The following is a 27,162-nucleotide window of genomic DNA, read 5'->3' on the forward strand; positions in this document are numbered from 1 at the left end:
ATCTTTTTGATGTAATATGAATGTGTCTGAGTGGCAGTGAGAGTTCACCATTAAGGCTTGTTTGGATCTCTTGAATCATGATACATTGGCTCAGCCTTCTCCATGGCAAGAACCGCCAGCTCATTAATACTGCACTGGTTCTGGAACTGGAGGTTTGTTGGCCCCTTGCCCCATCATCACCCTTGTGGGGTTCTCCACAGAGCCCAGCTCAATCCCAGGGTCACTCCCCTCAATCTGACCTCTATTAACATTTGATGTAGGGCTAAATAGACACTGTGGAGAAAGATTTGCTACTACAAATCTTACTGAGATATATTGTAATGAGTTCCGGGTTTTAACTTCGGCTACTTTGACGTGATCTTCAGTACAGGATGTTGTGAATTTATAGCATTAGGCCTAAGCATTTGTACAGATGTAGAATAACATACAAGTACTGTGTGCACTGTCATTATTGAAGCCATTGCCATTGAATACTGCAAAATTATGTGGGAATTTTATGATCAGGATCACCTTGCTTACTCTAACCTAAACCTATACTTATTGCACTAAATCAAGCCTTAAATCAAGTAGTATTTACAGTATATTAAAAACGCAGACCTTTTCCGATCTTTCAAGAAAACTAAATTAAGGTTGTTAGGTTTTAAATGATAAAACAACTGGTATTCTCTTCAGAATGACAACATATGTTTGGACACAATCTGTTTTCCAAACCTAGAGGAACATATTCATAGTTAATTTGATTTTTAAATACTTTTTTTGTACATCAATTTTTTGTACATCAATCATAATTCATTTAATACCTTTGCAACATAAACATTATTAATTATGTAAATACATTAAATGGATAGTTCACTCAAAAATAAACATCATCATCATTTACTCGCCCTCATGTCATTTCAATTCAAACTCATATGACTTTCTTCTGTGGAACACAAAATAAGATATTTAGAAAAATGTATCCATCAATAGCCGTGTTTCCACTGTCGAGCCAGAAGCTCCACAGCGCTTCACTAAAACCCGCTTGTAACACGCCTCTCTGGAACAATGTCACACAAACCCATCATTTCACCAACAAATGGAAGTTTTATCAGAAAACTAATCAGATATAAATCAATGGAAACAGGGTGATCACAAAACAAACATGATAAAAGCGACCTTTTGATGGCATTTTTGTTGTTTACCTGAATATTTAAAACCCAAGAATAGATGTTTTACCACAGGTTTACAATAAAAAAGTGATACATTGATCATAATGAATTAATTTGTGTCAAAATTGCACATTAGCCACAAAGAAATAAAGTGGCTTACCTTATTCAGTCTGTATCAGTTTATTTGGTAGTTACAGGACAAATTTACATCACATTTAGAAAGCATGATAATTTTTACAAATATGGCACCAAAAATACGACCTGATGAGCTTTAGCACGCTCTACCAGTAGGCTACAATTATATTTTCAGTCAGAGAAACAGAGGAAGCTCCCGAAAAATAAAGTTGCTTTCTTTTATGATAGTCCGGTAAAAAGAGACGAGACGTAGGCCTAGGCTACTGACAGATAAAATAAAAACATGATAGCTTTTATGATTTGTCTGATTTCTTCAAGCGTTCATTTTTACCATGTTTACTATGGTAATGGTTAGCATGCATAGTCTTTTGCATCGCGTATAAATATTTCTGCCTTATACAGTGATCAGAATCCACATCATCACAAACAGAAGGCATTCAAACATGAAAGTGAGTTTTGAGGTAAATTATGTTAACTTATAAGACTTTAATGCTGATGTTAGCTGGTATATGGAATCATCTGGTGCTGCCGTCTCCCGGCTCCCGGCTCAGGTAAACTCCGCTTCTGTTCGTAACCACTCCTCTAGCCCGAGCTGGCCCAATTTGGACCAAGGTATTCGGCGGGCCAGAAAACCCTGGCCGTTGGCCCCGAGGAAGCCCTGACGAGGCCCAATCAACCCCCGGAAGTGTCAGTGGAAACGGGACTGGCCCTGGCACGCACTAGCACACCCGCTTTTGGCCCAACAGTGAAAACGCGGCTAATGAAGTCCAAAACAACACTGGACTCTACTGACTAGTGTTGTACTACTCGAGACTGGACTTGGTCTTATCCATCTTGAGTCCAAGTCCAAGACCATGTACTGCATTCATGATCTTTGTCTTGTCGAGTCTTTGGGATTCTTAACTCAGATTTGACCCTCTTCTGGTCTTAGTCTTGACTCAGACTCAACCTACTCAGGTCTTGGCTGTCAGGGTCACATTATGTATCAATGTAAAGTCAAGTCAAGTCACCTTTATTTATATAGCGCTTTTTACAATACAGATTGTATCAAAGCAGCTTCACAGTGATAAAATGAAAACAATACAACAAAGTTTGTTTCTAGAAGAAAATTGTGTCATCGTCCACCTTAAGTAAGTCGGGGCCAGTTCTCCTCTGGCCAACGAGCGAACAGTGTATATGATTATGATTCAGGCAGCATTACAGGTCAGAAGTCAGATTGGATCAGAACATTCAGAATATTTATCCAGTTTCATCTGGATGGAAGTCGGAGTCATCACGCCGGTATGGAGATGAGTTTGTTGAGGATCAGTGCCGATGGCTGTCGTATACAATGTGTTATACACATGCACATACACATGCTGTCGTTCATGTGCCTGTGTTTTCTTTCATTTAATTTAGTTCCAGTCTCCTTAGTTAGCAATTCCTCCCTGTTTGTTACCTTGGTTTGATTAGTCCCACTTGTGTCTACCTTAGTTCTCTCTGTGTTTATACTCCCTGTGTTGTACTGTTGGTTGTAGGTTAATGCTGTTTCTGAAGAATCTCCTTGTATTTTGGAAAGTCACTCATGTTAGGATTGCACAACACCATAACATCGGCCAAGACACAAATAAGCTGGTCTCAACAACAATACTGTTAATGATTTTTTTCGTAAGGGCAAAAAAAGCAGAAACATTCTTCAAAATATTTATTTTGTGTTCCGCAGAAGAAAGAATTTAATGCAAGTTTAGAACGTCATGAGGGCGAGTAAATGATGACAGCATTTAAAATGTGTTTCTTTCCATTTAGGGGTCCCTGATCTAAATCAATGAAAATCTTATATTTTAAATCCCAACTTCATTGCACTCCAAATGGTTCTGAATATTTTAGATGCTATATATACACTGTGCTGCTCCATTCCTTCAATAAAAATCTGCATCTCCTTCCCCCTCCACAGGTGGTAGATTGAGGGCTTGAAGGAAGGGTGTGAAGCTCTTAACTGTGATTACACCTCATGGGGAGATTGATCATATCAATCAATCAGTCTTTTTTTCTCACTGATATTGATGCTGATGAGCTCCCGTCTTTACAACAGAGTATAAGACCACCTGGTCCAAATATGACTTTTGACCTCTAACACTTCTCCAGACATAAAATCATTCATCATGTTGCAGTACTTCATGCAACAAAACAGTTGACTATCTCTGCTTTTCCAAATCACAATCCAGCCAATGAATGTGAGTAGTGAATCATCAGTCAGAGCACATGAAATGGGCACACAGAGAGAAACTGTTAAATACGGTGTGAGAATAAGTCCTGAGGTTCGAGAGAGCTGTCCTGTGGAAACTTGGGGAGATTCTAATAATGAAGTTTGGCCATATCTGCGGATACGGAATCCAGATAGAGGAAGACAGCAGGCTTTTAGATAAAGCTGTGTGTCTCTATTAGTGTGAAACTGAGCTTAGGCCAGGAGATATCCCGCATTTGATGTGCTGAGACAATGCCTCTCAAGGATGAAATGAAATTTGCAGTTATCATCATTATCATGATGAACGATGAGAGTCTGGCCAGGATGGCAAAGTTATGAATACGTTGTGCCAATAGTTTTTTTTTTTACAGACAGGGGAAACATGCTAGTAGGTCTATGGCTCAGAACATCAAGAGATGGAGGCTGGAATGAGAGTCTGTAATTTAACCAGTCAAGATGCTGAATGCAAAAAATTATCAAAAACACAGAAATATTGTGAAATATTTAATAAAATAATTTATATTTATTATATTTTAAAATGTAATTTATTAGTGTGATGACAAAGCTGAATTTCCAGCAGCCACTACTCCAGTGTCACATGATCCTTCAGAAATCATTCTAATATAATAATAATAATAATAATAATAATAATAATAATAATAATAATAACTTTATTTTGTATAGCGCTTTTAAAAGTCAATTCTCAGAGCGCTTTACATAGTCAATAAAACCAATATATGCTGATTTGCTCCTCAAGAAACACTTTTTATTAAATTTATTATTAAAAAACAAAAAACTTTCAGTTGTGCTCCTTAATATTTTTGTGTAAACTGTGATACATCTTTTTTTCCGGATTTTTTTTTAATCGAAAAGGATACAAAGTTTAAAAGAACAATCTGGGTTACTTGACAGTAACCGTGTTCCCTGATGCTGCGCTGCTTAGCACATTGGGAACATCTTTAATCGTGACCAGCTGTGAATATTGTGTGTAACATGTCAATAGAATTGACCTGGAGGTATTAATAGTCTCGGTCGGTGACGTCATCGGTGCTCACCCGCGACGCGAGGCTATAAATAGATGAGCCACAGGTGCATCATCAGGATATTTTGTCTGAAGAGCAGTCCCGGGACATCTTCAGCACGGCAATGTAGCACAGCATCTCGTTCTGCTTCTTCAGGGAACAGGGTTACAGTCAAGGAACCCGGATCGTTCCCTTTCAAAAGCTACAATTGATGCTGCACTGCTTAGCGCATTGGGATCGAAACTACCACACCGCCGTGTTTGAATGTGTCTGGACCCTTATGGTTGTGTAGGTGTGCTCACAAGAACGCAAGAAGGCCTCAGACGTTAGCTTGTAATGTCGACTCAAGGACGTGAGAGCCCGGAGTGGCATGAACATCCAAACTATAAAATCTTATGAATGTGTACGGAGAGGACCAGCCAGTCGCATCACAAACAAGTTGTAAGGGGCCACCCCTTGCCAAAGCACTAGAGGAGGCGACCCCCCTGGTGGAGTGAGCCCTAAGACCCGTTGGCGAAGCTTGACCGCGCGCATCATAAGCATCACCCTTTGTTACGGCCCCCATAACAGACGAACAGTTGCTCTGACTTATGCCACTGGCTAGAGCGGTGGATGTAGGCTTGTAAAGCACGGACTGGACATAGACTGTGAGATCTCTCCTGCTCCGGCGTTGTGAATGGCGGAGGGCAGAATGTATCGAGAGTGACAGGATGTACAGTCGAGAAAGGAACCTTAGGCAGGTAGTCAGGATGAGGATGCAAAATCACTTTCACCATTCCTGGGGCAAAGTCTAAGCAGGATGGCAAGATCGACAGAGACTGCATATGCCCGATTCTTTTTAAAGAAGTTATAGCCATAAGAAAAAACATTTTTTGAGTCAGAAGTTTGTCAGACGCTGACTCTAGAGGTTCAAAGGGGGTCTCAACCAGACCCTTGAGGACTATAGCTAAGTCCCATGAAGGGATCTTGGTTCTTACGGGAGGCCTCAGTCATCTGGCCCCACAAATAAAACGAGCGAGCAGAGGATGTCTCCCGTGTGGCACCTCGTCAACCAAGGCGTGGCAAGCCGAAAGAGCGGCCACATAAGAGTGAGAGTGGTGGGGCATGTGCCTGTTGATAATTTTCCTGCATAAAGTCCAGAACTGAAGCAATCTGGCAGTTGACCGGATCTGCACTATGTACAACACACCACCTTTCAAAGACACCCCATTTGCTGGCATATGTCTAGTGGTGGAAGCCCTAGCACTGAGAATGGTCTCAATAACGTCAGGCGAATGCCCAGTATCTCTCAATTGGTACCCATCAGGGGCCAAACTTGAAGGTTCCACAGGTCGGGCCTGGGATGGAATATCGTGCCCTCCGACTGAGACAGAAGGTCCCTCCTCTCCGGAATCGGCCATGGCGAGCCGTTGAGGAGAGATATTATCTCTGAGAACCATACTCTGTTCGGCCAACGCAGCGCTATCAGTAAGAGGCAAGACCCTTGTTGGCGAACTCTGGCTAGAACTCCTGGGAGCAGAGAAACTGGAGGAAACACATACCGGCGCATTTTGGGCCATGTGTGCGTCATCGCGTCCAGACCCAGGGGGGCTGGGTGACTCAGAGAGAAGTAGAGGGGACATTGCGCTGTCTGATGGGAGGCGAAGAGGTCCACCTCCGCTTTGTAAAATCTGGTCCAAATCTGTTTCACTACTTCTGGGTGGAGTTTCCATTCCCCCATTAGTAGTTTCTGTCTGGACAGTAAATCCGCTCCCACATTCAGATGTCCTAGAATGTAAACTGCCCTGAGAGACAGGAACTTGTCCTGGGCCCAGAGAAAAATCTGCCTCGCAATTCTGTTCAGATTGCGTGAGCACAGACCTCCCTGGTGATTTATGTAAGAGACTGTCGCTGTGTTGTCCACCCACACTAGGACACAACAACATCTCAACTGAGGGAGTAAGAATTTCAGGGCCAGAAATACAGCCATCAACTCGAGGCAGTTGATGTGCCAATCGAGCTGATGACCCTCCCATTCCCCTTGAGCTGGATGACTCCCCAGCCCATCAGGGAGGCATCTGTCGTTAACAGTTTGCGACGACAAGGCGCCCCTAGAGTGGGACCCAAGGCGAGGAACCGGGGTCTGAGCCACAGAGATAGTGTACGAAGCCCACGGCGTGTCACTTTCATTTGCCTTTGAGGATTGGCCCTTGGATGAAATCCCCTGGCTTTTAGCCACAACTTAAACGGTCTCATGTGCAACAGCCCCAGAGGAATCACTGTAGATGCTGAAGCCATGTAACCTAACATTTTTTGGTACTGACGAACAGTGCGATCTTGGCCTAGCCTGACTTTGCTCATGGTACACCAAATGGTCTCGATTCAAGCGGGAGACAGTTGTACCCACATCGTGATCGAATCCCAAACGATCTTGAGATAAGTCGTTCTCTGGGCAGGAGAAAGAAAGCTTTTCTTGGCGTTGAGTCTCAACCCTAGAGAAACTAGAAGAGCTAACACGATGTCTCTGTGATTGTTCGGGGTGACAAGGCTAGACCGAATGGAAGAACCCGAAATTGGTACGCTTCGCCCCCGAAAGCGAACCTCAGGAACTTCCTGTGTTGTGGCAATATTTCTATGTGAAAATATGCGTCCTTCAGATCGATCGTGGCGAACCAATCCTGATGTTGAATTTGCGACACAACCATCTTGACAGTTAACATCTTGAGCGCTTTGACTGTAGGATTTAAGCCTCGAAGATCTAAGATTGGACACAGCCCCCCAATCTTAGATCTTTGGTAGCTCTTGTGACAGTACATGCATCAGCTTCTGTCTCACGGAAGTGGAGACCACGCCGTTGAAACACAGAGGATGACGAATAAATTGGATTCTGTGTCCTATTTGTACTGTGCTTATAACCCACGCAGAAATGCCTGGCAGAAGTTTCCACGCTGCCAGACTCTCTGAGGGTGGTATCAATTTTAACACTTCCTTTTGAGGGGATGTTAGATGTTGCGTGTCCTGGATGACAGCAGGAAGCAACTGAACATCTAACATTTCGCCGGAAACCACTGCCCCCCGAAGCACCAGAGGCGGCAGAGATGGAGAGGTTTCGTGGGGGGTAACGAGAGGGGGCAGTAAGATGTTGTACGCGCCCCGTCCCACGGGGGCTAACCCCACCAGACTGGGCACCAGACCATCGGCACCAGACTGGGCACCAGACCGACTGTGTTGATGGAGTCGCCAAACAGGCCAGAGGGTGGAACTGGGGAGTCTAGTAGAAAGATGCGGCCTTTATCTTTTATTCCAGTTACATTAAGCCACAGGTGCCTCTCCGTGCTAACCAGCGCCGACATTGAAAGGCCGAATGCACGGGCCGTTTGCTTGGTAGCACGGAGAGACAGATCTGTGGCTCTACGCAGTTCAGTGAACGCTTCCTCATTGATGGTACTTCCCGCACTCAAATCCTTCAACAGGTCAGCCTGGTACGCCTGTAACACTGCCATAGTGTGCAGCACAGCAGCAGCCTGACCTGCAGCTTGATAAGCTTTTCCCACGAGCGCCGAAGTTGTTCTACATGGCTTCGTGGGGAGGGTAGGTCTCTTTAACGAAGATGCCGAACAAGGCGAGAGATAGCCCGCGAGCGTCTCTTCAACCTGCGGCATCTCCGTATACCCCCGCGACTTCGCACCCACGATAGTCAAAAAATTTGACGTCGAGGGCACAAAGACGCGAGAAGTATATGGTTTACTCCATGACTTTGATAGTTCGTCATGGAGGTCCTCGAAGAAGGGGAGAGACTGGTGTTTTGGTCCCTCTCCCCTGCCATTGGACAGAAACCTATCCTCTAGCTTAAATTGTTTGGGGGTCTCTTGTTCGTGTGGCCAGTCAAGCTGTAACCTGGCCACTGTGCGAGTAACCACCTAAAGCAATTTGTCGACAGATTTATTTTCACTAGAGGAATGCTCAGAGGTAGGCTCCTCGTAGTCTGTAGAACCAAGAGATATATCATCGTCCCCCGTGTGAACCGAAGAAGCACCGGGCACGCTTTGAGATCACGCGATGGTAATGAGGGTGCGGTTTGGAAGTAGCTAAGGCAAGCATGCAGCATTTTAACTGTGAACAGCTCACAATGCTTGTACTCGCCCTGCTTCAACGCAAGAGCCGCGTGCTCCTCCCCCAAAGAAACAAAACAGTAATTGTGTGTATCCAGTTCTGACATAGGACGAGAACATGGAGGGACACAACATTTACTCTGCTGACTAATTTTTTGACTTTATAAACTCTTTTCAAGACGTTCTGTTGATCAATTTAATGTGTCCTTGGTCCTTGCTAAATAAAAGTATTAATTTCTTTGAAAAACAAACAAAGAAAAATCTTACTGATGCCAAACTTTTGAACATAATACTGTTTCTAGCATGTCTCTCAGAAGATTTTTAGCATGGTAATGAATATGACAATGTCAATGTATTTGGTCTTGGCAGAAAATATCTGCTATGATGTTGCTGCCTCTGATGTTGCTGCTGCTACAGAGTATATGAACAGAGTATAGGAACTTGCCACTGCCAATACATACACCGATACGCTGCTGTGAGCATGTACACATGTAAGACAAACTGCTTCAGCACATGTATAATATAAAAATTACCCATAGCAGATCTTTAAAGGTGGAGCTGGAGGAGGTGGAGGGTTTCAGGGGACCTCTGAAAGTGCACTGCAATCTGACTGCTATAGTGAACGCTAACCAGCTATTTAAAGGAGAACTTGGTAACTTTTTTAACTTAATAAAACTGTCTAGAATTCATTTGGATGGTTAAACAACCTGTTCTGGTGATATTGGTGACTTTCCCCGCTCCCCCCAGCGTTCCCAGGCGGAAAACCAACCTTGCAACTTGGGGACTACCGTCCCGGCAAGATAGAAATTGGAAGTCTCGTGAGAAGCGAGAACGAGCGCGAAACACGAATTGCTTTACGGCAATTCGACATAAACACACACGCATGTATTACCAGATTACCCACCTCGGTAGACATAGCTCCACACGATACAGTTGGCTTGCTCCGATCAAAACAAACGCACATGAGCAGCTGTAGAGAGGGGGAGGAGGCCGCCGCAAGTGAGTTTTTTACGACCGTGTTGTGAAATATACGCCCCCCCACAGCTGTAGGGGGAGCTCGTGGGGAAAACATGCGACAACAAAGGAAAAATCAGCGAAGAAGTGACTAGAGTTCGCTAGAGTTGCCGAGTTCTCCTTTAAATGTTGAGCAGCAAGGTCATTGGCTGCAGATGTGACATGAACCAATCAGCTTGTGCCATGAAGGTAAATATGTAAATATAATCAGTTTGCATTTAAGACCCATCAGCCAGCGTCATCTAGAGTTTCATTATAAAACTTGTTTATTTATTTATTTCAAAGTATTTTCCCTTAATAAATACTTTTTTTCATGAACAGTTGGAGGACTTGTCACAGGCTGCAAAACAACATTTTCAGTTTTCCTCCCATGAAGCCCCCCCTACACTATACCAGTTATAACTGTATTAAGGTATTAGATTTCTTTTTCATTAGTGTATTATTTTTAATGCACCGGAATCACATGCAGAAATCTATTTAGTCCATTCCTATATTCCTCTGTAATATGAGCCTTGTATGTGATCATAATAACATAACTTTACACATAAAAAAGCCTATCATTTCAATGATCCACTTATGTCAGTTCAGTGTTAAAACAGCTCTACTCACCAGCCTGCTCTGTGCTCACGGTGATATTGGCAAGCTGTCTCATGGATCTTCCCAAGCCTGACACTCCATTGAGAGCCTCGATTTGGAATGTGTAGTTGGCATGTGCCACAAAGTCCTGGACCACCACAGAGGTGCTTGCGAGGCCTGTGGGTCTGGGTACGAAGCGCACATTGCTGTTGCATGGCTCACAGGCCTGTCCATCAGCTCCACATCGAATACATAAGACGTTATAGGTTATATCCTTCCGACCACCTGTGTCACTGGGCGGAGTCCACTCCAGGAAGAGGGCGGTCTCATTGATGTTAAAAACCAAATTTCGAGGAGGTGAGGGCGGTCCTGAAAGGAGAGACACCTGACACATTAGCAACCATAATTATCATGCTGGGAGAAATCCATCTGTGAGAGGGGGGGAAAAATGGCTATTTGCGCAAAATATTATGCAGATTAACAGTTTTTAACTTTTTCCCCCTCTCTCAAAAATGTGCTTATGCTTTAACTAATGAATCCCTCTAATGCCTTAAAAATCATGCGAGAGCTTTTGTCATCTCTCTTTCCCACCCTCCCTCTGGTTTAGCTGATATACAAATGTCTCTGCTCTAGTACCCTGGTTCTGTTTCCTATAGAACCCCGGCTCAGAGCCAGGTACAGGGAAGTCTGCGTTTATCTTCTGTTTCCCAGACTCAGCTAATGATGATAATGAGAATATGTCCTAGACATGATTATCATAGTTAATGATAATTGCACCCACTCGTGAATAACAAGGAAGTAATTATTCCTCCTCTCCTGTTTTTAATGCAGATTGCTGCTGGTGAGGAAAAGATTGAGTTTGGTGAATAATTCGAGTAAGCACTATGATGGGAGGGATGGGAGGGATGGGAGGGATGGGAGGGAGGGAGGGGGGGGGGGGGGGGGGTTGTGAGACGAGGATGATGAATCAGAAGACTGAAATAAGAGAAATTCTGATCAATAGAATCAGAAACAATAGAGGAAGAAGAAACAGAAAAGAGAATGAGAATGATGAGAGAATTAGAGTGATCTGACATGATCTGTGTCTTTCTTGTTTTGCACTGATACTTATCTTTACCTTTTTGTAATCTTATTTTACCTATTTATTTCTCTTCTGGGTAACTGAAACCAGTGCCATGAAAACTTTCACCCGTCTTGTATCACATCGCAGGCTTGTTCTCTCTCATTTCATACGACCACAGCTGGAGTCATCCTGTGTCTCAGTTATAGATTGTATAGAAAATAACATGAGAAATTTCCCTTGATCTTTTGACATATAAGAGGTATTTGTACCATTAAAACATCCTGCAAGTATAGCTTAAAACATCCTCCTCAATATATAAAAAAAAAAAAAAACATGTATCTAATCAAGCTCCAAAAACAGCTTGTTTTGAATTGTGGGATTTGTGATGTCACACTGGCGAAAACATTTGCATATGACTGCTTCCAAAGCAAGACATCGACAGATAGATCATCACACCATAGGACCCGCCCACTGACATTCAGTCGTTTAATGGCTGACATTTTCCTACACTGGATGTGAACGCGACAAAAGCAAATACAGCCCATTATAATGACTGACGCTGTCTACACTAGCTTCAGTTTATAGGTACGAGTTCAGTTTCTGACATGCTTGAGTCTGTCGACAACAGGACAAATGAAAGAGTGCAAGAATACTTGCTTTGATACATCCAGTTTAAACAGTTCATTTGTGTCTCTGCACAGACTTCAGAAGGACCCCAGTGTCAGAAACAAGTGGATGGTTTATATTAACGGCATCCCTGATCGCGTCGGAGGATTGCCTGTTTGTTCGGAGCATTTGACTGCAGATTTTTTTTACTTGTTGCAAAAATCAGTACATTCACTGATATTCATAACAAGAATGTTCTTGTGCTTGTGTCAAATTTCTTAAATATCATTTGTCTATTTAAACTATCTGTGTTTTTAAAATGCTGTAACCACTTTTGAAATTCAAATGTGTAGTGAAAAAAAAAAAGCGTTAAGAATGGGCTGACTAACGTGTACAGGCCATGGTGGGAGGGTCCTTGCTGGATCTGTAGTAGCTCTTCTCGCAGTGACACTGTGGCGAACCATCGGAGTGGCTGGAACTGTGTGGGGGACACTTTGAACATTTGATGTTTCCTGCAAAGGCTTTGTAGAACCCAGGTCTGCAGGCTGTGTGGAAAACATAAGAGAAAAGTTAAGGTGGTGCATTCCAGGGTTTAGTGAAAGTACAAACAGACATATCTGATTAGGGCTGTCAATCAAAAACATTTTTTACTGAAATTAATTGCCAATTATTTAATCAAATGAATCACAATTATTCACATTTATCAATATTTGCTGTATACTGTATATACCCCCCCCCCCCCATACCCATACCCATACCCATACCCATACCCATACCCTTACCCTTACTCATCAATGAATTAAATTGATCAAAAGTGACAGTAAAGACATTTATAATGTTAGAAATGATTTCCATTTCAAATTAAGTATTATTTTTTAACATTACATTTATTTTATTTTACATTACATTCTATTTATCAACCGTGAAAAAGAAATATCATGGTTTCCACAAAAATATAAAGCAGCACAACTATTTTCAACATTGATAATAATAAAAATGTTTAATAAAAATGAAAATCTTCACATATTAGAACAAAGAAGACTGGTATAATGGCTGCTGAAAATTCAGCTTTGCCATCACAGTAATAAATTACGTTTTAAAATATATTAAAATTGAAAACAGAAATTTTAAATGGTAATAATATTTCACAATATTACTGTTTTATTGTATTTTTGATCAAATAAATGAGGCCTTGGTAAAAAAAAAAAAAAAAAAAGACTTCTTTCAAAAATATAAAAAAATCTTACAGACCCCAAACTTTTAAATGGTGGTGTATAACAACACTTTGCAATCATGTTCACACAAGACACACAAAACCAGTCACATGTCGCACATGTATATTTGTGGCAATAGCCAACAATACATTGTATGGGTCAAAATTATCGATTTTTCTTTTATGCCAAAAATCATTAGGATATTAAGTAAAGATCATGTTCCATGAAGATATTTTGTAAATTTCCAACCGTATATAAAAGAAAAATATAACATTTATTTATGTGAGTGAATGCAGCAGAATCGCGAACATAAATGGACAACTTTAAAGGCGAATTTCTCAATGTTTTTGCACCCTCAGATTCGAGATTTTCAAATAGTTGTATCTTGGCCAAATATGTCCTATCCTAACAAACCACACATCAATGGAAAGCTTATTTATTCAACTTTCAGATGATGCATCACAATTTATAAAAATTGCCTCATGGTTTTGTTGTAGGGTCACATTTTAGCATTCCATCTATGCAAAATGAATTGTCTTTTTATCTGAAATATTATATTGTATATTTTATTTATATAAATATTATATTATTTTAAATTGATGCTCAAAATACACATGCAGATGAATAACCCTAAAAACGACCAATTACAATATGGACACGTGAGGCAGATAAAATGTGAGGTGATGTTTTCAATCTGTCTGTCTCCATGGAACTGCTAGCTTAAGAGAGACATTAAAAGCTTCTCCTTCTCCCTCTTTCTCTCTCTGTCTCCCTCCAGTGTGCAGCCTAACTCATTTGATCTTTTCTATGCTCCAAACCATAGCAGTTCTTAAACACTCCCTGTCTTGGACTTAGACTCCACACTAAAAGACCCGCCAAGGCCCAGGAGAGCAGCCAGACGAGACTGAGTTAAGTGGTACACACACAAGCACACATACTTACACACATCTTAAATGTAAGATAGCAGATCTCTTTCTGAAGTCTCTCTCTCTCTCTCTCTCTCTCTCTCTCCTCTCTCTCTCTCTCTCTCTCTCTCTCTCTCTCTATCTCTCTCTCTCTCTCTCTCTCTCTCTCTCTCTCTCTCTCTCTCTCTCTCTCTCTCTCTCTCTCTCTCTCTCTCTCTCTCTCTCTCTCTCTCTCTCTCTCTCTCTCTCTCTCTCTCTCTCTCTCTCTCTCTTCTCTCTCTCTCTCTCACACACACACACTAGTTTTACTTTTATTTAAATTTGCTCCTCAGAGGTTAGTAATTCTCTACAGCCACAACATTACAGGCATTGATCTGTTTCTCTCTGACTCCAGACACCTTCTCCAGTAACAGGGCCATTCCCAGAGAGCTTTGGAGCTTTCCAGCAGCCTTTTGTCCTTATTGTGATGCAGAGAAACAAGGTATGTGCGCAGTACCTCTGTTAGCATCTTTTAAAATCGGTAAAGGCGTTTGGCAGTGTCCTAGCAAGGAAAACAACTCCAATGTATAAATCATTAATGAGTTGTTCTTACTTTTATTTAGATCTGTTGTAAACAAAGTCAACTTCTATTTTACGGAAATGGAGAGCATATTGTCATGAAGGTAAGAGGATCAGACAGCAAATGCGGATAAATAATCACTTTAATTGGAACAGAGCTTGCCAGAAAGTTCAGTAAACAGAAAAGGTTCTCAAAGGGAAACTTAGAACTACTAGCTGTAGTAAACGTCCAAATAAGGTCTCGGCTTGTTGATAACAAAAACAGTAGTCAGCCCGGGTGAAATGAGTTGCTCAGAAGAAAGCTCCGTATGACAGGGAAATGGAGCAGGCTGGCGTTTCCCGAGGGAGAGTAGAGGCAAGCGGCGATTCTCCGGCTCAGTAGGGTTCTCTTAAAGAAAATCAGCTCCCAACACGACAGGACTATGACATGACATGACAGAGACACAGGGATTAATAGACGTTTAGTACACATGAGAAAATGCAATACTCAGGCAAAGACAGGTAGAGAAAGGGGAAAAGAAGTAGGAACGCTAATCAGAGGAAAAGAGGATTCAGGTGAAGAGGGGAGTGAGCGATGGCTAATAGAAAAGGAGAGACAGCAGAGAGGGAATAACGATTAAATGAGTAGGTGTGTGCGTAAATGAGGAAATAGCGATACTGTGTGAGTGTGTGTGTGAGAAAGAAACAGGATCATGACACATATGTTATGGAAGCACAAATTCGACAAGTAGTCAAACAAATGAGCCACCATCCAGATCTGAGAATGTTTATAAAGGAAGGAATGAAAAAAAAAAAAAAAAGATCTTTCAGGATTTGCTCATTAAAGTCATTGGAAATGCTAATTGTAATAGCCAGGTACGTTTCAGTACGTTTGTGCCAACCCTTGGTTTTAGGCACGATGAGAGTGGTTCAGCTTTTAGCAGTGTTCATCACCATAATAACTTACACCCCACAGCTAAACTGCTCCGGGGCAGGTTATGTTCTGAGTAAGAGAGCTCAAACCAAAATTGAACCAATCAGCTGTAAGCAAAGTGACACATGTCTGATGTAAAAAAAAAAAAAGCCACTCCCCTAGATTATCTTGCTCCAAATTAAAGGTCACCATAGTAACAGATTTTTAAAGACAAAATTGGCAATTTATTATAATTATTTTATATGATTTATACATTATTTATATGATTATTATACCCCTAATCCATTACACATGAACAATTTTAGTTTAACAATTATTTTTAAGCATTTAGTTAAATGAATAATGAATACTATATAATATAAATAAGATTTGGAATCAGTAGATAAAGCTTTAAAAAATGACTAAATGTGAACTTACATATTCCAGTCTCTGTATGCCTAATATAATCAACTATATAAACTAACTTGACAAGTTTCTTCTTGCTGTGTAAATGTATTTATGTACTTCATATTCTTCCATCTCATAATCTTCGGCAGAAGAGAGAGATGAATGTTGCTGATTCTCTTGCAAGAAGTGAATTGCAGTTTCTCTAAGTTTCAAGGCATGTGATTGGCTGTTCACTACTGAGGTCACACTTTCATGTGCATGCACTCCATGAATTCAGGAGTTGACAGAGAAAGTTGATGATCAACGTCATGGTCCAAACAAAGCCTGAATTGGTTTGGCTTTTTCAATTTGAAACTAATCCTGTAACCCTGAAATTAAACATTTAATTTGTTCTCTATAATGTCTGACAGTCATACAGTACATACATCACAGGAGATTTTTTTTTTTTTCATAAGTCATAAAAACATTTCCATGACAGTGTCTTGTCCACCACATCTTGTCCAAAACGTATTGTATTTTAGACATTTTGTAATACAATGCCTGACTCCTTTGTCTTGTTAAGGCTAATTTCACAGCTAGCTTTTTATGATCCCAAACACACACAACTAAAATATCCGTTTTTTTTTTTCATAATTTGCCAAAAAAAAAAAAAAAATTCTAACAAGTAATATTTACCTTGGATTTGTAATCTAAAGCATGCTCTCCACTGACACTTTCTTCTTGGTAAATAGGTATAGTACTTTTGAAGAAAAAAACAACAACATTTTACGGGAAAAATTATTTGATGTGGTGGAAATTATGCCACAACTGTAGGGCAATCATTTTTTAACTCTTTGTTTAGATTATAACATTTTTAAACATGTTATAATTCATTTTTCAATGGTCAATTGTCAAATAATAAAATATATATAGACATACATATATACATACAATATAACATATACAATAAAAGAGAATAATAATATTGAAATCTTAAAAAACCTAAACAAATAAATCAACCCCTGGGATATAAGTATCCAAAAAAAAAAAAAAAAAAAAAAAAAAAAAATTCCAAAGTTGAAGAAACATCTATATATATTTATTTATTATTTACCAGTATTGCTCCAGCTATTTATGCTTTTACTATCTGACCTGAACCACAAGTATTGGCATTTTTACAAGGCCCATAGCCGCTCTAATTAGGCCGACAAAGGAAGTAGATCTGCCTCAGTGAAGTGAAGACCAGTGATACCAAGAACGGTACGATTCTGCAGCATTTACCTTTCCCCAGAGGATTCACAGGCAGCCATGCTGCAGAACGGTTCAGCTCTCAATATCAAAGGATGCAAAGCAGGATGAGGCAGCGCTGGAGGCAGGCGTGATAACAAAGTGGTCGTTTAGATCTAGGAAATTAGTTCAATTTTAATTTGCTCACATTGTAAAATGACTCCCGGTGTGGCTCTTTGTGGAGCTTGTAATTTCACAGAGGGAGATAAAATAACATTGGTATGGGTGCACTGAGGAAAAAAAAAACAAAAAAAACAACCTAAAAACAATACTACATTCACCTTTAATTAAGCTTCATTTTCAGTACAGTTCATTTGGGTTTATTTTTTTTAATGATTTCTGTTGTTTTTAGAACAATTAAGACATTTATATACCACAGTCTCCACTGAATTTCAGGTGCTAAAACAGTAGTTTCTTAGACTGGGTAAACCCAGCCCGATCTGCCGGCGATTTGATTTTGTCCTGCTGCTCAGGCTGGAAACCTGTAAATGTTTCTATCCTGCTTCCGTTACAAATCTGCGGGGACCAATCACAAACTGGCTTATCCACCTGGCGCGCTATTGGCTCTCGCACGACTGTCAATCCAATTCCTTTTAACCTCTCGACGATGCTCATTGGCATCTTTAGTTTAGCAAACAAATCGCTTGAGTGGGTGTAAATACCACTCACTTTCATGTTTTTTTTTCGCATCGCTCGATGCCATTGCTGCTTCTGTAAACCGCTGATCAATGCTACAAACCAACACGTTTGTTGACACGTTTCCTGCCTGGAGTTTTCGCATCGCTCGGCAAAGTACGTCACCTGGATCTTTGGTCTGATTGGTTGAAGGACTATCCAATTGCGTACAGAGTCATTTGAACTATGCCTGTTGATTACGCCTCTTGTGCTGTAGAAAATACAGAGCTTTAACTACTATACAGTAGTTTCTGCTACTTTCACCTCAAAGCAAGCCAATACCTTCTAAAAAGCCAATTAAATGCAACCCTCAGTGCCAGTTAATGGACTCCGTAATGGCTATGTCAATATGAATATATATATTTTCCCCTCAGACAGACATGTATTGAGTATCAGCTGACATACTGTCTGAGCAGGGAGTTAGAACAGCAGGGAGATGAACAGGAGACAGTAATTTAGAAAATTGATCCAATTCCCTGCAACCACGCTTTAAACTTTTCTAGAAAATGGCCGTGGCTTTGGGAACGAACCTCAGGAAAGTTGTTCGGTTGCCTGACCTACAGTTCAGGTTTTGCCTAATGGTCATGTAGTGCATAATAACAACAGCGAGGAGGTTTAGGTGGTCCATTTGAAAGAAAGTGAAGGGTTTTATTATTCTGAGTGTGTCTGAATTGTTACAATGACAGACAGCGTAGAGAGTAAGTCGCTCTCTCTCTCTCCCCCAGCAATCATCACATCTCAACGGCACTTTTCTTGCCCCCGAGGACAAGACCTTTATGACAGGAAGACAAGAGAGTGTCTGTGTGGAAGATATAGTTCTAGAGATTCTTTCTCTCCTCTTCTCTCTTCGTCTTTTCTCTGTGTCTCTTTTTCTCCTTTTCCATGACAGTTTTGGGGCATTTTCCAGCGCCGCTGTGTTTGTGTGTATGAGGTGTAAGGGTAGGAGGACACGGGAACTAAGAGAAAGAATTTTAGGGGAGAGAGAGAGGAAGAGATGTAGTCCCACAGGTAAACAATTTCATCGTTAGCACAGGGGACTGCTGGTAAAAAAATGCAATTATGATTTGGTATTCGGTTTAAAATTCTCATTCGCCTTTAATGAATGTTCTCAGAGCTAGTGACCTGACGGTGCAATGCAGTCTAGGCCTCATCATCTCTCTTTTCTTTCTCTCTCTCTTGCCTTTTCTTGGTCTCTTTATCTCTTTCCTTCATTCTCTCTCTTTGTCCCTCCATCCGCCCACCTCCCTCTCTGTATTTCTGTACTCTCTGTTGACAGTCTATCTGGGTATGGAAATAGGCAATGGAGATTGCCTCCAGCAGTATGTCAGTCCCCAGTGGAGGAAATAGACCCATGATAGCACAATTACTTAATACACAAAAAAGCTGAAAATAATAGCTTTGATGTGTGGCGGAAAACAAATCGGAGGGCTTTGATAGCAAAAAAAAGAAAGAAATTCAATCAGAGGTCCATTTCGGGCAGCCCCGGATCCTGCTGATTCCACTAATTTGTGTTATTCCCCACCCTCAGCATTTAGATATACAAATCCTACTGAATGGTCTTCCTGAATGCTAATCATAACTGTCAGTTAGCAGTTGGCAAACAAAGGGTAGAGTGACAGATTGCTGGAATATACTCAATGCTTCCTCACATGACAGTTTTACAAAACGCAGAGTATTAACAGTCATTATTCAATTTGGAAAGGCAGTCTATAATAGACTGCTAAATGTGCTGCCGTCCTCCGACTCGCTGCCCGAAGCGAACATTGAACAAAGAATTATAAGCATTGAGTTTTAGGACAAATGATTCATTTTTAATCTCCGGTTGGTATTTAAATGTTATGAATGTGATTTTCTACCTCTGCGAGGGAAGAAGTGCGTGTATTTTCTGCCTTATGCGGAGCAATAGCCCTTATTGAGCGGAGGAGGAATTCTGCTTTCCATTTATCTGTGTCAATTTGATGTACATTTAACTGGCTGCTAATGCAGCAGTTGCAGTTTTGGTTCTATATGAAATGTTACTGTGGAGTTGTTGATATAGCAATCTTTCTCTATCAACATGTGCTACTGAGCAAGACACTTAACCCTGGGTTGCTCCAGGGGGTCTATATGCCTGCAAACAGTTTACTCTGTAGTAGCACAGGGTGGAATGATATATGTAACGTATAGAGTTACAAATGTGTCAAACGGTAGAGATTATGCTACTGTACATAGAACATTTATTCCATAGCATGTCTGCAGCAAAAAAGTAATAATCAGCAGTAATAATAAATAATTAAAAATACTAAATTAAAAATAAATTAAAAATAATAAAGCAATAATAATAATAAAATAAAAGCATAAACACAAAACATTAGCAAAAAGTGTAGACGACTTGATTTTAAAGGGAGCAAATACATGTTGGCATATCATGCCGCACTGCATCCCATAGATACAGTATAACAGCAGGTTGTTTACGGTTGACAAGTAACAACACAACTTGTATTTTAATATATATATATATTAAAATAAATTAGAAATAGAATCCAATTATCTGTTGTGCAACCATGTTTATTATTGTTTTGAGTACTGTCTGTAATTTGAGTTATGAATCTCTTGTTGTACTGATGCCAAAGTTATTAATCTATTATGCATTAATGTGTGGATTGTCTATCAAGTAAAAAAGGATCAATCCATGATGAAAAATAGACATTGCTGAGTGTTTTTGGAAAATATGGTTCGACACTTTTTATTAATTCATGATTACTATAATGGTGGCTGTAGTAGCGCACGACAAAGAGGGAAATAACTTAATACCAGGTGTAAACAGGGGCTAAAGGAGGTGAACAAGGAGCCTCGGTCATACACTATCCAATTCAATGGGAGAACATACAGGAGGAACCGATGCCACATCTTTCCTGTTGCAGAGCCCCCTCCATCATGGCTCAACCCCGAGAACATTGGCTCTCAAAACACCACTACACATACAGAGGACTTTGATCTCTCAATATCACACACCACAAACTCTCCATCCACAACCAGAATCCACACAAAATTACACAGTAGTCCCCCACTAAGGTCAGTTAGGCACCTTACAGAACACGGCCAGGTCGCATCTGTAAGCCGAATCCATGGTATGAACAGTGAGCTTTTTGACACTGATTTAATTGACACTTTGGTTCTTATTTTGAATACCTGTTAAATGTGTTTATTATGGTGTTTTCCATTTTGTCAGTATAATTTTCTTGTCAACGTTTTTTCTTCATTCATACAGAGATCACTATGAGATCTGTTATCGTTCAGTTATTCACTGTAATGGATAAATTGTTATAACAGAAGTCATTCTATCATAGTTGTTTATCAAGATAATGTCATACCCTATAGCATTGTTCATTGGTAAGTATGTTTATTTCTTTTGATAGGAGATAAATGTGATAAATGATCTGTACAGAAGTACAATATGATTTGTGTATTCTAATATGCTGCACTCTAAATGTGTTGGGCTTTTTAAGAACGTCCTTGTCCCCTCAGTGTGAATGTGCTAGGAACACACAAGAACTATGTGACGTGTCATGTTGGTGACACAAGCTCTGTTAATAAATCATCATCGGCTTCACATGTGGTGGCCACAGTTAATTTATGGGACATACAAAATAAAATAACTAGCAAACAGAACTCAGGAAAAGCAGCACAGGAACAGAATGAAAAGGAAACCAAAACAGACCAAGACCTTTACAATTACTAAATATTTTTGCAGAGAAAAACTAAGAACATTTATATTCCCTAGGGGAGAGTGGGGTGAGTTGTGCCAGTTTTTACTCAAAGTGACTTTAAAGTGAGGCCATGGCAGTAATGCCTTCAACTTAAGGATGTACATATATTTCAGGATGTGGTGCATCCCTGAGAACAATAACTTTGGATCTGAAATAAATTGTTTCAGAAATATAGCTCTTGGAAAAAAAGTGGTCTCATGGCACAACTTGCCCCTGGTGCGGGGGAAGTTGTGCCTTTGGGGGAATACATTGGGGGTAAATTGTGCCAGTGATTTCTGAAGTAAAACAGAACATTTTAATGTTATGAACCATACTGCTATATGAAAGCAAGATAAATTCAATACAAAATTACTAATTTAAGGTTTATTTAGATATTGTCACCCTGGAATACCATAGCATGCGTTTTTCCTACTATGGTCAATTGCATAGGGATTTTGTATTGAACATAACTCTGGATCACAGTGTCATAGAGACAAGGGGGCGGGCTCATTTTACTCAGCTTCACAATGATCCTGAGAGACTTATTGGTCGTCTATCAAGCTACGCCCTAGCAACCATTTAGAGCACCATAGCAACACAATATATGATATTTGTGAATCATTTCAGGCAAAAAGGCTTTGGCAATAGATGCCTGTTGACATAGCGCTGTCTGTCAATTATGTAACATATAAGAATAAAGTGACTAGGCTAATTTCTAAACATCCTATTTTGACATAGGCCACTTAAAAATGGAATAAAACGTCTCTTTAATAACATAGTGCAGTCTCAAAACTGAAATCAGTGTTAGCTAAATTAAACAAATAGTAGGCAGGCCTAAGTCAAACAATGATGAGGCATGCCCATCTCCTCACTTCTCAAGATTATCCCCTGTGAGAATGTAGGTCTAGGTGGTCTGGATCTGGCACAACTTAACCCAGGCCCTTTGGCACAAATCACCCCAGACCCACAAGTTTGAAAAACTAGCATGATCCAGCAGTTAAGAGCTAACATCATGCTAACTGTATAGACTCATTGTGTAGCCTACTAAAGCACTAAAACATGTGTGAAATGTTTTCAAACTTGTCTATAATTGTTCAGACACTACAATCAAAAAACCTTAACCTGTTAAGCTTCACCAGTGCGTCGGCGCACTGAAGCGTTTTTTATTTATTTAATTCAAAATTACTATCAGATTTAATGTTATACCTTGACAAACTATACATCATTAAAAAGATATAAGACTCAAGTTTCAGTATTTGACCACTATTGTATTCTGAGAAACTCATAGTGACAGTTATGTCTTAATTTGTGTCAGGAGTTATGAAATGAAAAAATGAGTCGATACCTTTAATATGAATTATGCGCGTCAGCCGCTCCCATTCATAAAAAACTCTGTGCTGTCGTCATGACAGCGATACACAAAACAACGTCCCTCAGGGCTTTAGCTCAAAAATGTGCAGATTTGGAGAAATATTGATAGATTCTTTTAGATTCACATCATATTTCTATAGACAGGAATAATATTTATTGAATTTATACCCAAATGCGTCAATGTAATCTTTATGAGCGTTTGGTATTCTAATTCACAATGTTTTCAATTCATACCAATAGCCTGAGGGCGCTATATGCACAGTAATATAGTCCATATATGGCACATGAAGAAGAGCCATGATCATGTGACATTCCAGGAAGCCTCGAACACACACACAGCTAACAGAGATCGGCTGTAATCATGCAGATAAAAGATGTTTTGAAGACAATAAACATGATTGCAATGATATCTGATTTGCCTGTGTTCTTCAAGCCATGCCAGGTATTTTTATAATAATAGATTATATTTATAATGTAATGCTAATCTATATAGACTTCATCATTGTGCATAATACTATCAAATAATATATTTTCTGTCTGATTTTTTTATCTGAAGCTAAATTAGATCACAGAAGATTATTTAAAACATTCGGCTTGAGTTATAAAGTACGTTTTGAGCATAAATATGGTTTTAATCTCATATATTGTCGTGTATTGATGGTGTGCTAAGCTAACATGCTAGCTAGCCCTAACTGTTAGTCACATGACATGGTCTTGAAAAACATTTAACTAAATACAGAGTTTTGGGCTTATTATCTTCAGATTTTAAACATAAAATGTTTAGACATGTGGCTTTAGCTGTAGTGCATTTCTAGATTGCTCCAGTGCCAATTTCAATTTTATTTTCATGAGGATGTTTCATAAAAAATAATTTCTAATAACTTTACAAAACTTTGAAGCTATTTATAACAATTTTTGTCATTACGACAATAATTAATTCTACATTTACAATAAACTGCCAGGTGTCAGCTTTCAAACGAGATCATACTTGTGCTTTTAGTACAAAGGGTTCATGAACTGTATCTGTTTTAGTTTGGGTATGTCATTTCTGGGGATTTTTCAAAAGTGGCGTTGCAGCTTAACAGGTTAATCCTAGAAATTTTACTTTGAAAGGGAAAAAACAGTTTTTTGCACTAAAATATTAAGTTTTCAATATCATTATGTATTTCACCATGTATTTTAAACATTTTTAGATTTAATTTCCAGCAACTGGATTGTATTATACAGTTACACTTTTAGGTCTTGTTTGTTAACATTAGTTAATGAATTAACTAACATGAACAATGATCAACATTTTTACAACATTAATTAATCTTTGTTAATGTTACTTAATACAAATGTTCATGTTCATTGTAACAAGTCCACTGGAAGTGGACCCAAGATGAATTCAATTATGCGAAATAATTGTACGAAAATACGAAAATACAAAATACGAAAAGGGAAATCAGTACAAGAAAACAGAACCAAACAATGACTTGACTTGGACAGACTTGACTTTTATAAACCAAAACAGAACTCACCTACAATGGTTTACATGAACAAAGCAAGACAAAATAAACTATGGAAAAATGAGGGCTATACAGTACATACACATGGACTAATGACTAAACAAGACACCTGAAAGCAATGAGAACAATCGAAAGTGACATATGAAACAAGGAAACCAATCAGAACATTACACATGAGACGTCCGAAATTGTATACTCTCTTGAGTAGGTACTTATTTTGATAGTAATTACCTTACAATAATTAATAATAATAATTTGTTACATTTATATAGCTCTTTTCTGGGTACTCAAAGCGCTTATATGGAAGGGGGGGATCTCCTCAACCACCACCAATGTGCATCATCCAACTGGATGATGTGACGGCAGCCAAATTGTGCCAGAAAGCCCACCAAACACCAGCTTATTGGTGGAGTAGAGACAGAGTAATGAAGCCAATCAGTGTGACCTTGACCTTACGACCGCTAAGGATTTCTATATAATATGAATGTGTGCAGTATGAATGTAATGTGGACGTCCTAATTCACCACGTTGTCATTATCATGTGACCTACCAGCGTCAGTTACGTCACTTCACTTCCAATTCGTAAAATCCTCTTCCGTGGCCTCATGGGATATTAAAGTGTCCATCGTATGCACACTTTAGAATCTCACCAGAAGAAGTAGGTCATCCAAGTACTTTTTGCCTACTCTTATATGAGTACTGTGAATTCAGACATACTTCTTTTGTCACATACTGTTTTTGACCTACTATATAGCAGGGAAGTATCTGATTTTGGATGAAGTCTAGGGAAGTACAAGACACGACCACATAAGGTCAAGGAAGTCACATGACAAGAAACCAGGGCCAAAACTTCAAAATAAAAAACAAGAAACATGAACATGAAACAAAACCCAAAACTAAACGTGACATTCATGTTAGTTCACAGTGCATTAACTAATGTAACAAATACAACTTTTGATCTTAAAAATGTATTAGTAAATGTTGAGGTTAGATTAATAAATGCTTTAGAAGTACTGATTATGTTAATTCATGTTAACAAATTAAATCTTATTGCAAAGTATACTTTATATACCATCAGCCTGATATAAAATGACTTAATGGCTTTAATGTGTATGAATGGATGAAAAAAAAGTAAATCTTCAAACTAAAATGGCCACATCCACAATTCTCTGAAACTACATTTGACAGATGCTGATGGACAATGCTCTTGTACTCCTTCAGCTCATAAACATGTCGTCGCCCTTTCTCTAAATTTTTATTCTGCTTTCTCCTTGGTTCCTCCTTTTCTACCTCACTCTCTTCTTCTGTCCCTCTTCTACCACCCTCACCCCACTCTCCTCCCATCAAGCATACATTTATTTTTCTCTCACCGTCTTTCTCCTTCCATCATTAAACTTTAAGCTCTCATTGTTTTTTCAGCCCTTTTTGACCATGAGTCCATTTTTTTTTTTTCTGAGTGGGAATAAAGGAGAGGAAAAACAAAGTTAATGAATCCATAATGAGAAGCACCGAGGCTGGAGGTGACACAGGGGGAAAATACTTCCCTCCCCCTGATTGATGATCATAAAAGCACATTCAAATAAACCAAACAGAGTGATTTATTTCTTGCTGTGTAAGACCTCAGCCACTGGCCTATACAGGAAACGTATTTGACAGACACCGAGAGACAAAGCGCTCGACTGCAGCCATCAGTTAAGGCTTAACTGCAGGGCCCTTAGGCTGCCGTGGATGGACATTTGCTTTTGACAGTTCAAGGAAGTGCTCCGGTCATATGGGAGAGCTAAGACAGCTTCAGGGGTTTGAAAGATGGATACACACAAGCCATGGGAATATAAGTGCACTTAAGAATGTATGACAGGGTAAACGGCGACCTGATGCATACCCTAGGTAATCTACATTGCTTAGCAGTCTCCACCAATTAGTTTCATTATCTTAGTGGCCATCCTATGACCTAGTAATAAAAGTGCTATTCCAGAGAGAAAAAAAACTCTACAGCGTAAAGTTCACCCATCTGACAAGCTTAATTAACATGTAACAGGCTTAATGAGCTCCTCTACACATACTGGCATTCAATCGATTTGGATTCAATTATCATTTATGGTGCAATCAAATCTAAGCCTGCTTAGAGAGTGTAATAGGTTCTTAATTGAGAATGATAGTATTATGCATTGAGCATTTGAACTTTATGCTGTTAAGAAATTTAAAGGCACCATTAGGCATGTAGAAATTAGCAAAATACAACTTAAAATAAAATAAATCTGAATGTGTGAGCATCTTGACGTTTGGTCTCGACACAATATTGTACTGTAATGGCAGCTTTTTTTGTGTCTTGTGGTTGCTTGGGGTGAACTTTTACACAGCTATGCTATTTGATGCTGTTCCCTAAACACGGTACATTATCCCTCCAGTATACTGAATTCTGCATTACTGTATTTTTGGAGAATTGGGCATCCTAACTGTGGATAATGAGATGTATAATTGTTGTATAAATGTAAAAATCTAAAATTTTCCCTGAGGTGCAGACTTGTCTGAATGGCCCCAGTTTTCAAGCCCGTTGCTCAGTAAGCTTTACTGCAGGGCTCAATCCATAGAGAACAAGGAGAGAAACAAGATGAGGATGGCAACTGAAATGAGTCCAAACAAATATCTCTTCCTGATGATCTGTAAGGTTCTTTCTGAAGAAAAAAAAAAAAGCAAATGAATAAATGAAACAGAAATGTTTACCTCTAAGCATTGCAAGCTTGAGATATTCCTAGAT

The 27,162-nt window shown here is 39.6% G+C and overlaps 1 protein-coding gene across 4 annotated transcripts in view; it reads right to left on the reverse strand.

Annotated features, from left to right (window-relative positions):
- The window catches only part of epha6 (eph receptor A6), a gene marked incomplete at its 3' end in the record, with an annotated part of 173,564 nt that overhangs the window by 34,131 nt on the left and 112,271 nt on the right, over nt 1-27,162 (reverse strand). For all 4 annotated transcript variants that reach the window (XM_079852445.1, XM_079852444.1, XM_079852447.1 and 1 more), the window contains exons 4-5: nt 12,269-12,424; nt 10,244-10,579 (exon numbers count right to left, since the gene is read on the reverse strand). In XM_079852445.1, the coding sequence (XP_079708571.1) occupies nt 10,244-10,579; nt 12,269-12,424 (492 nt within the window). The remainder of the gene's footprint in view (nt 1-10,243; nt 10,580-12,268; nt 12,425-27,162) is intronic.

The sequence above is a fragment of the Squalius cephalus genome (genome assembly GCF_949319135.1).
Source record: "Squalius cephalus genome assembly, chromosome: 2".
Classification (NCBI taxonomy): Eukaryota; Metazoa; Chordata; class Actinopteri; order Cypriniformes; family Leuciscidae; genus Squalius; species Squalius cephalus.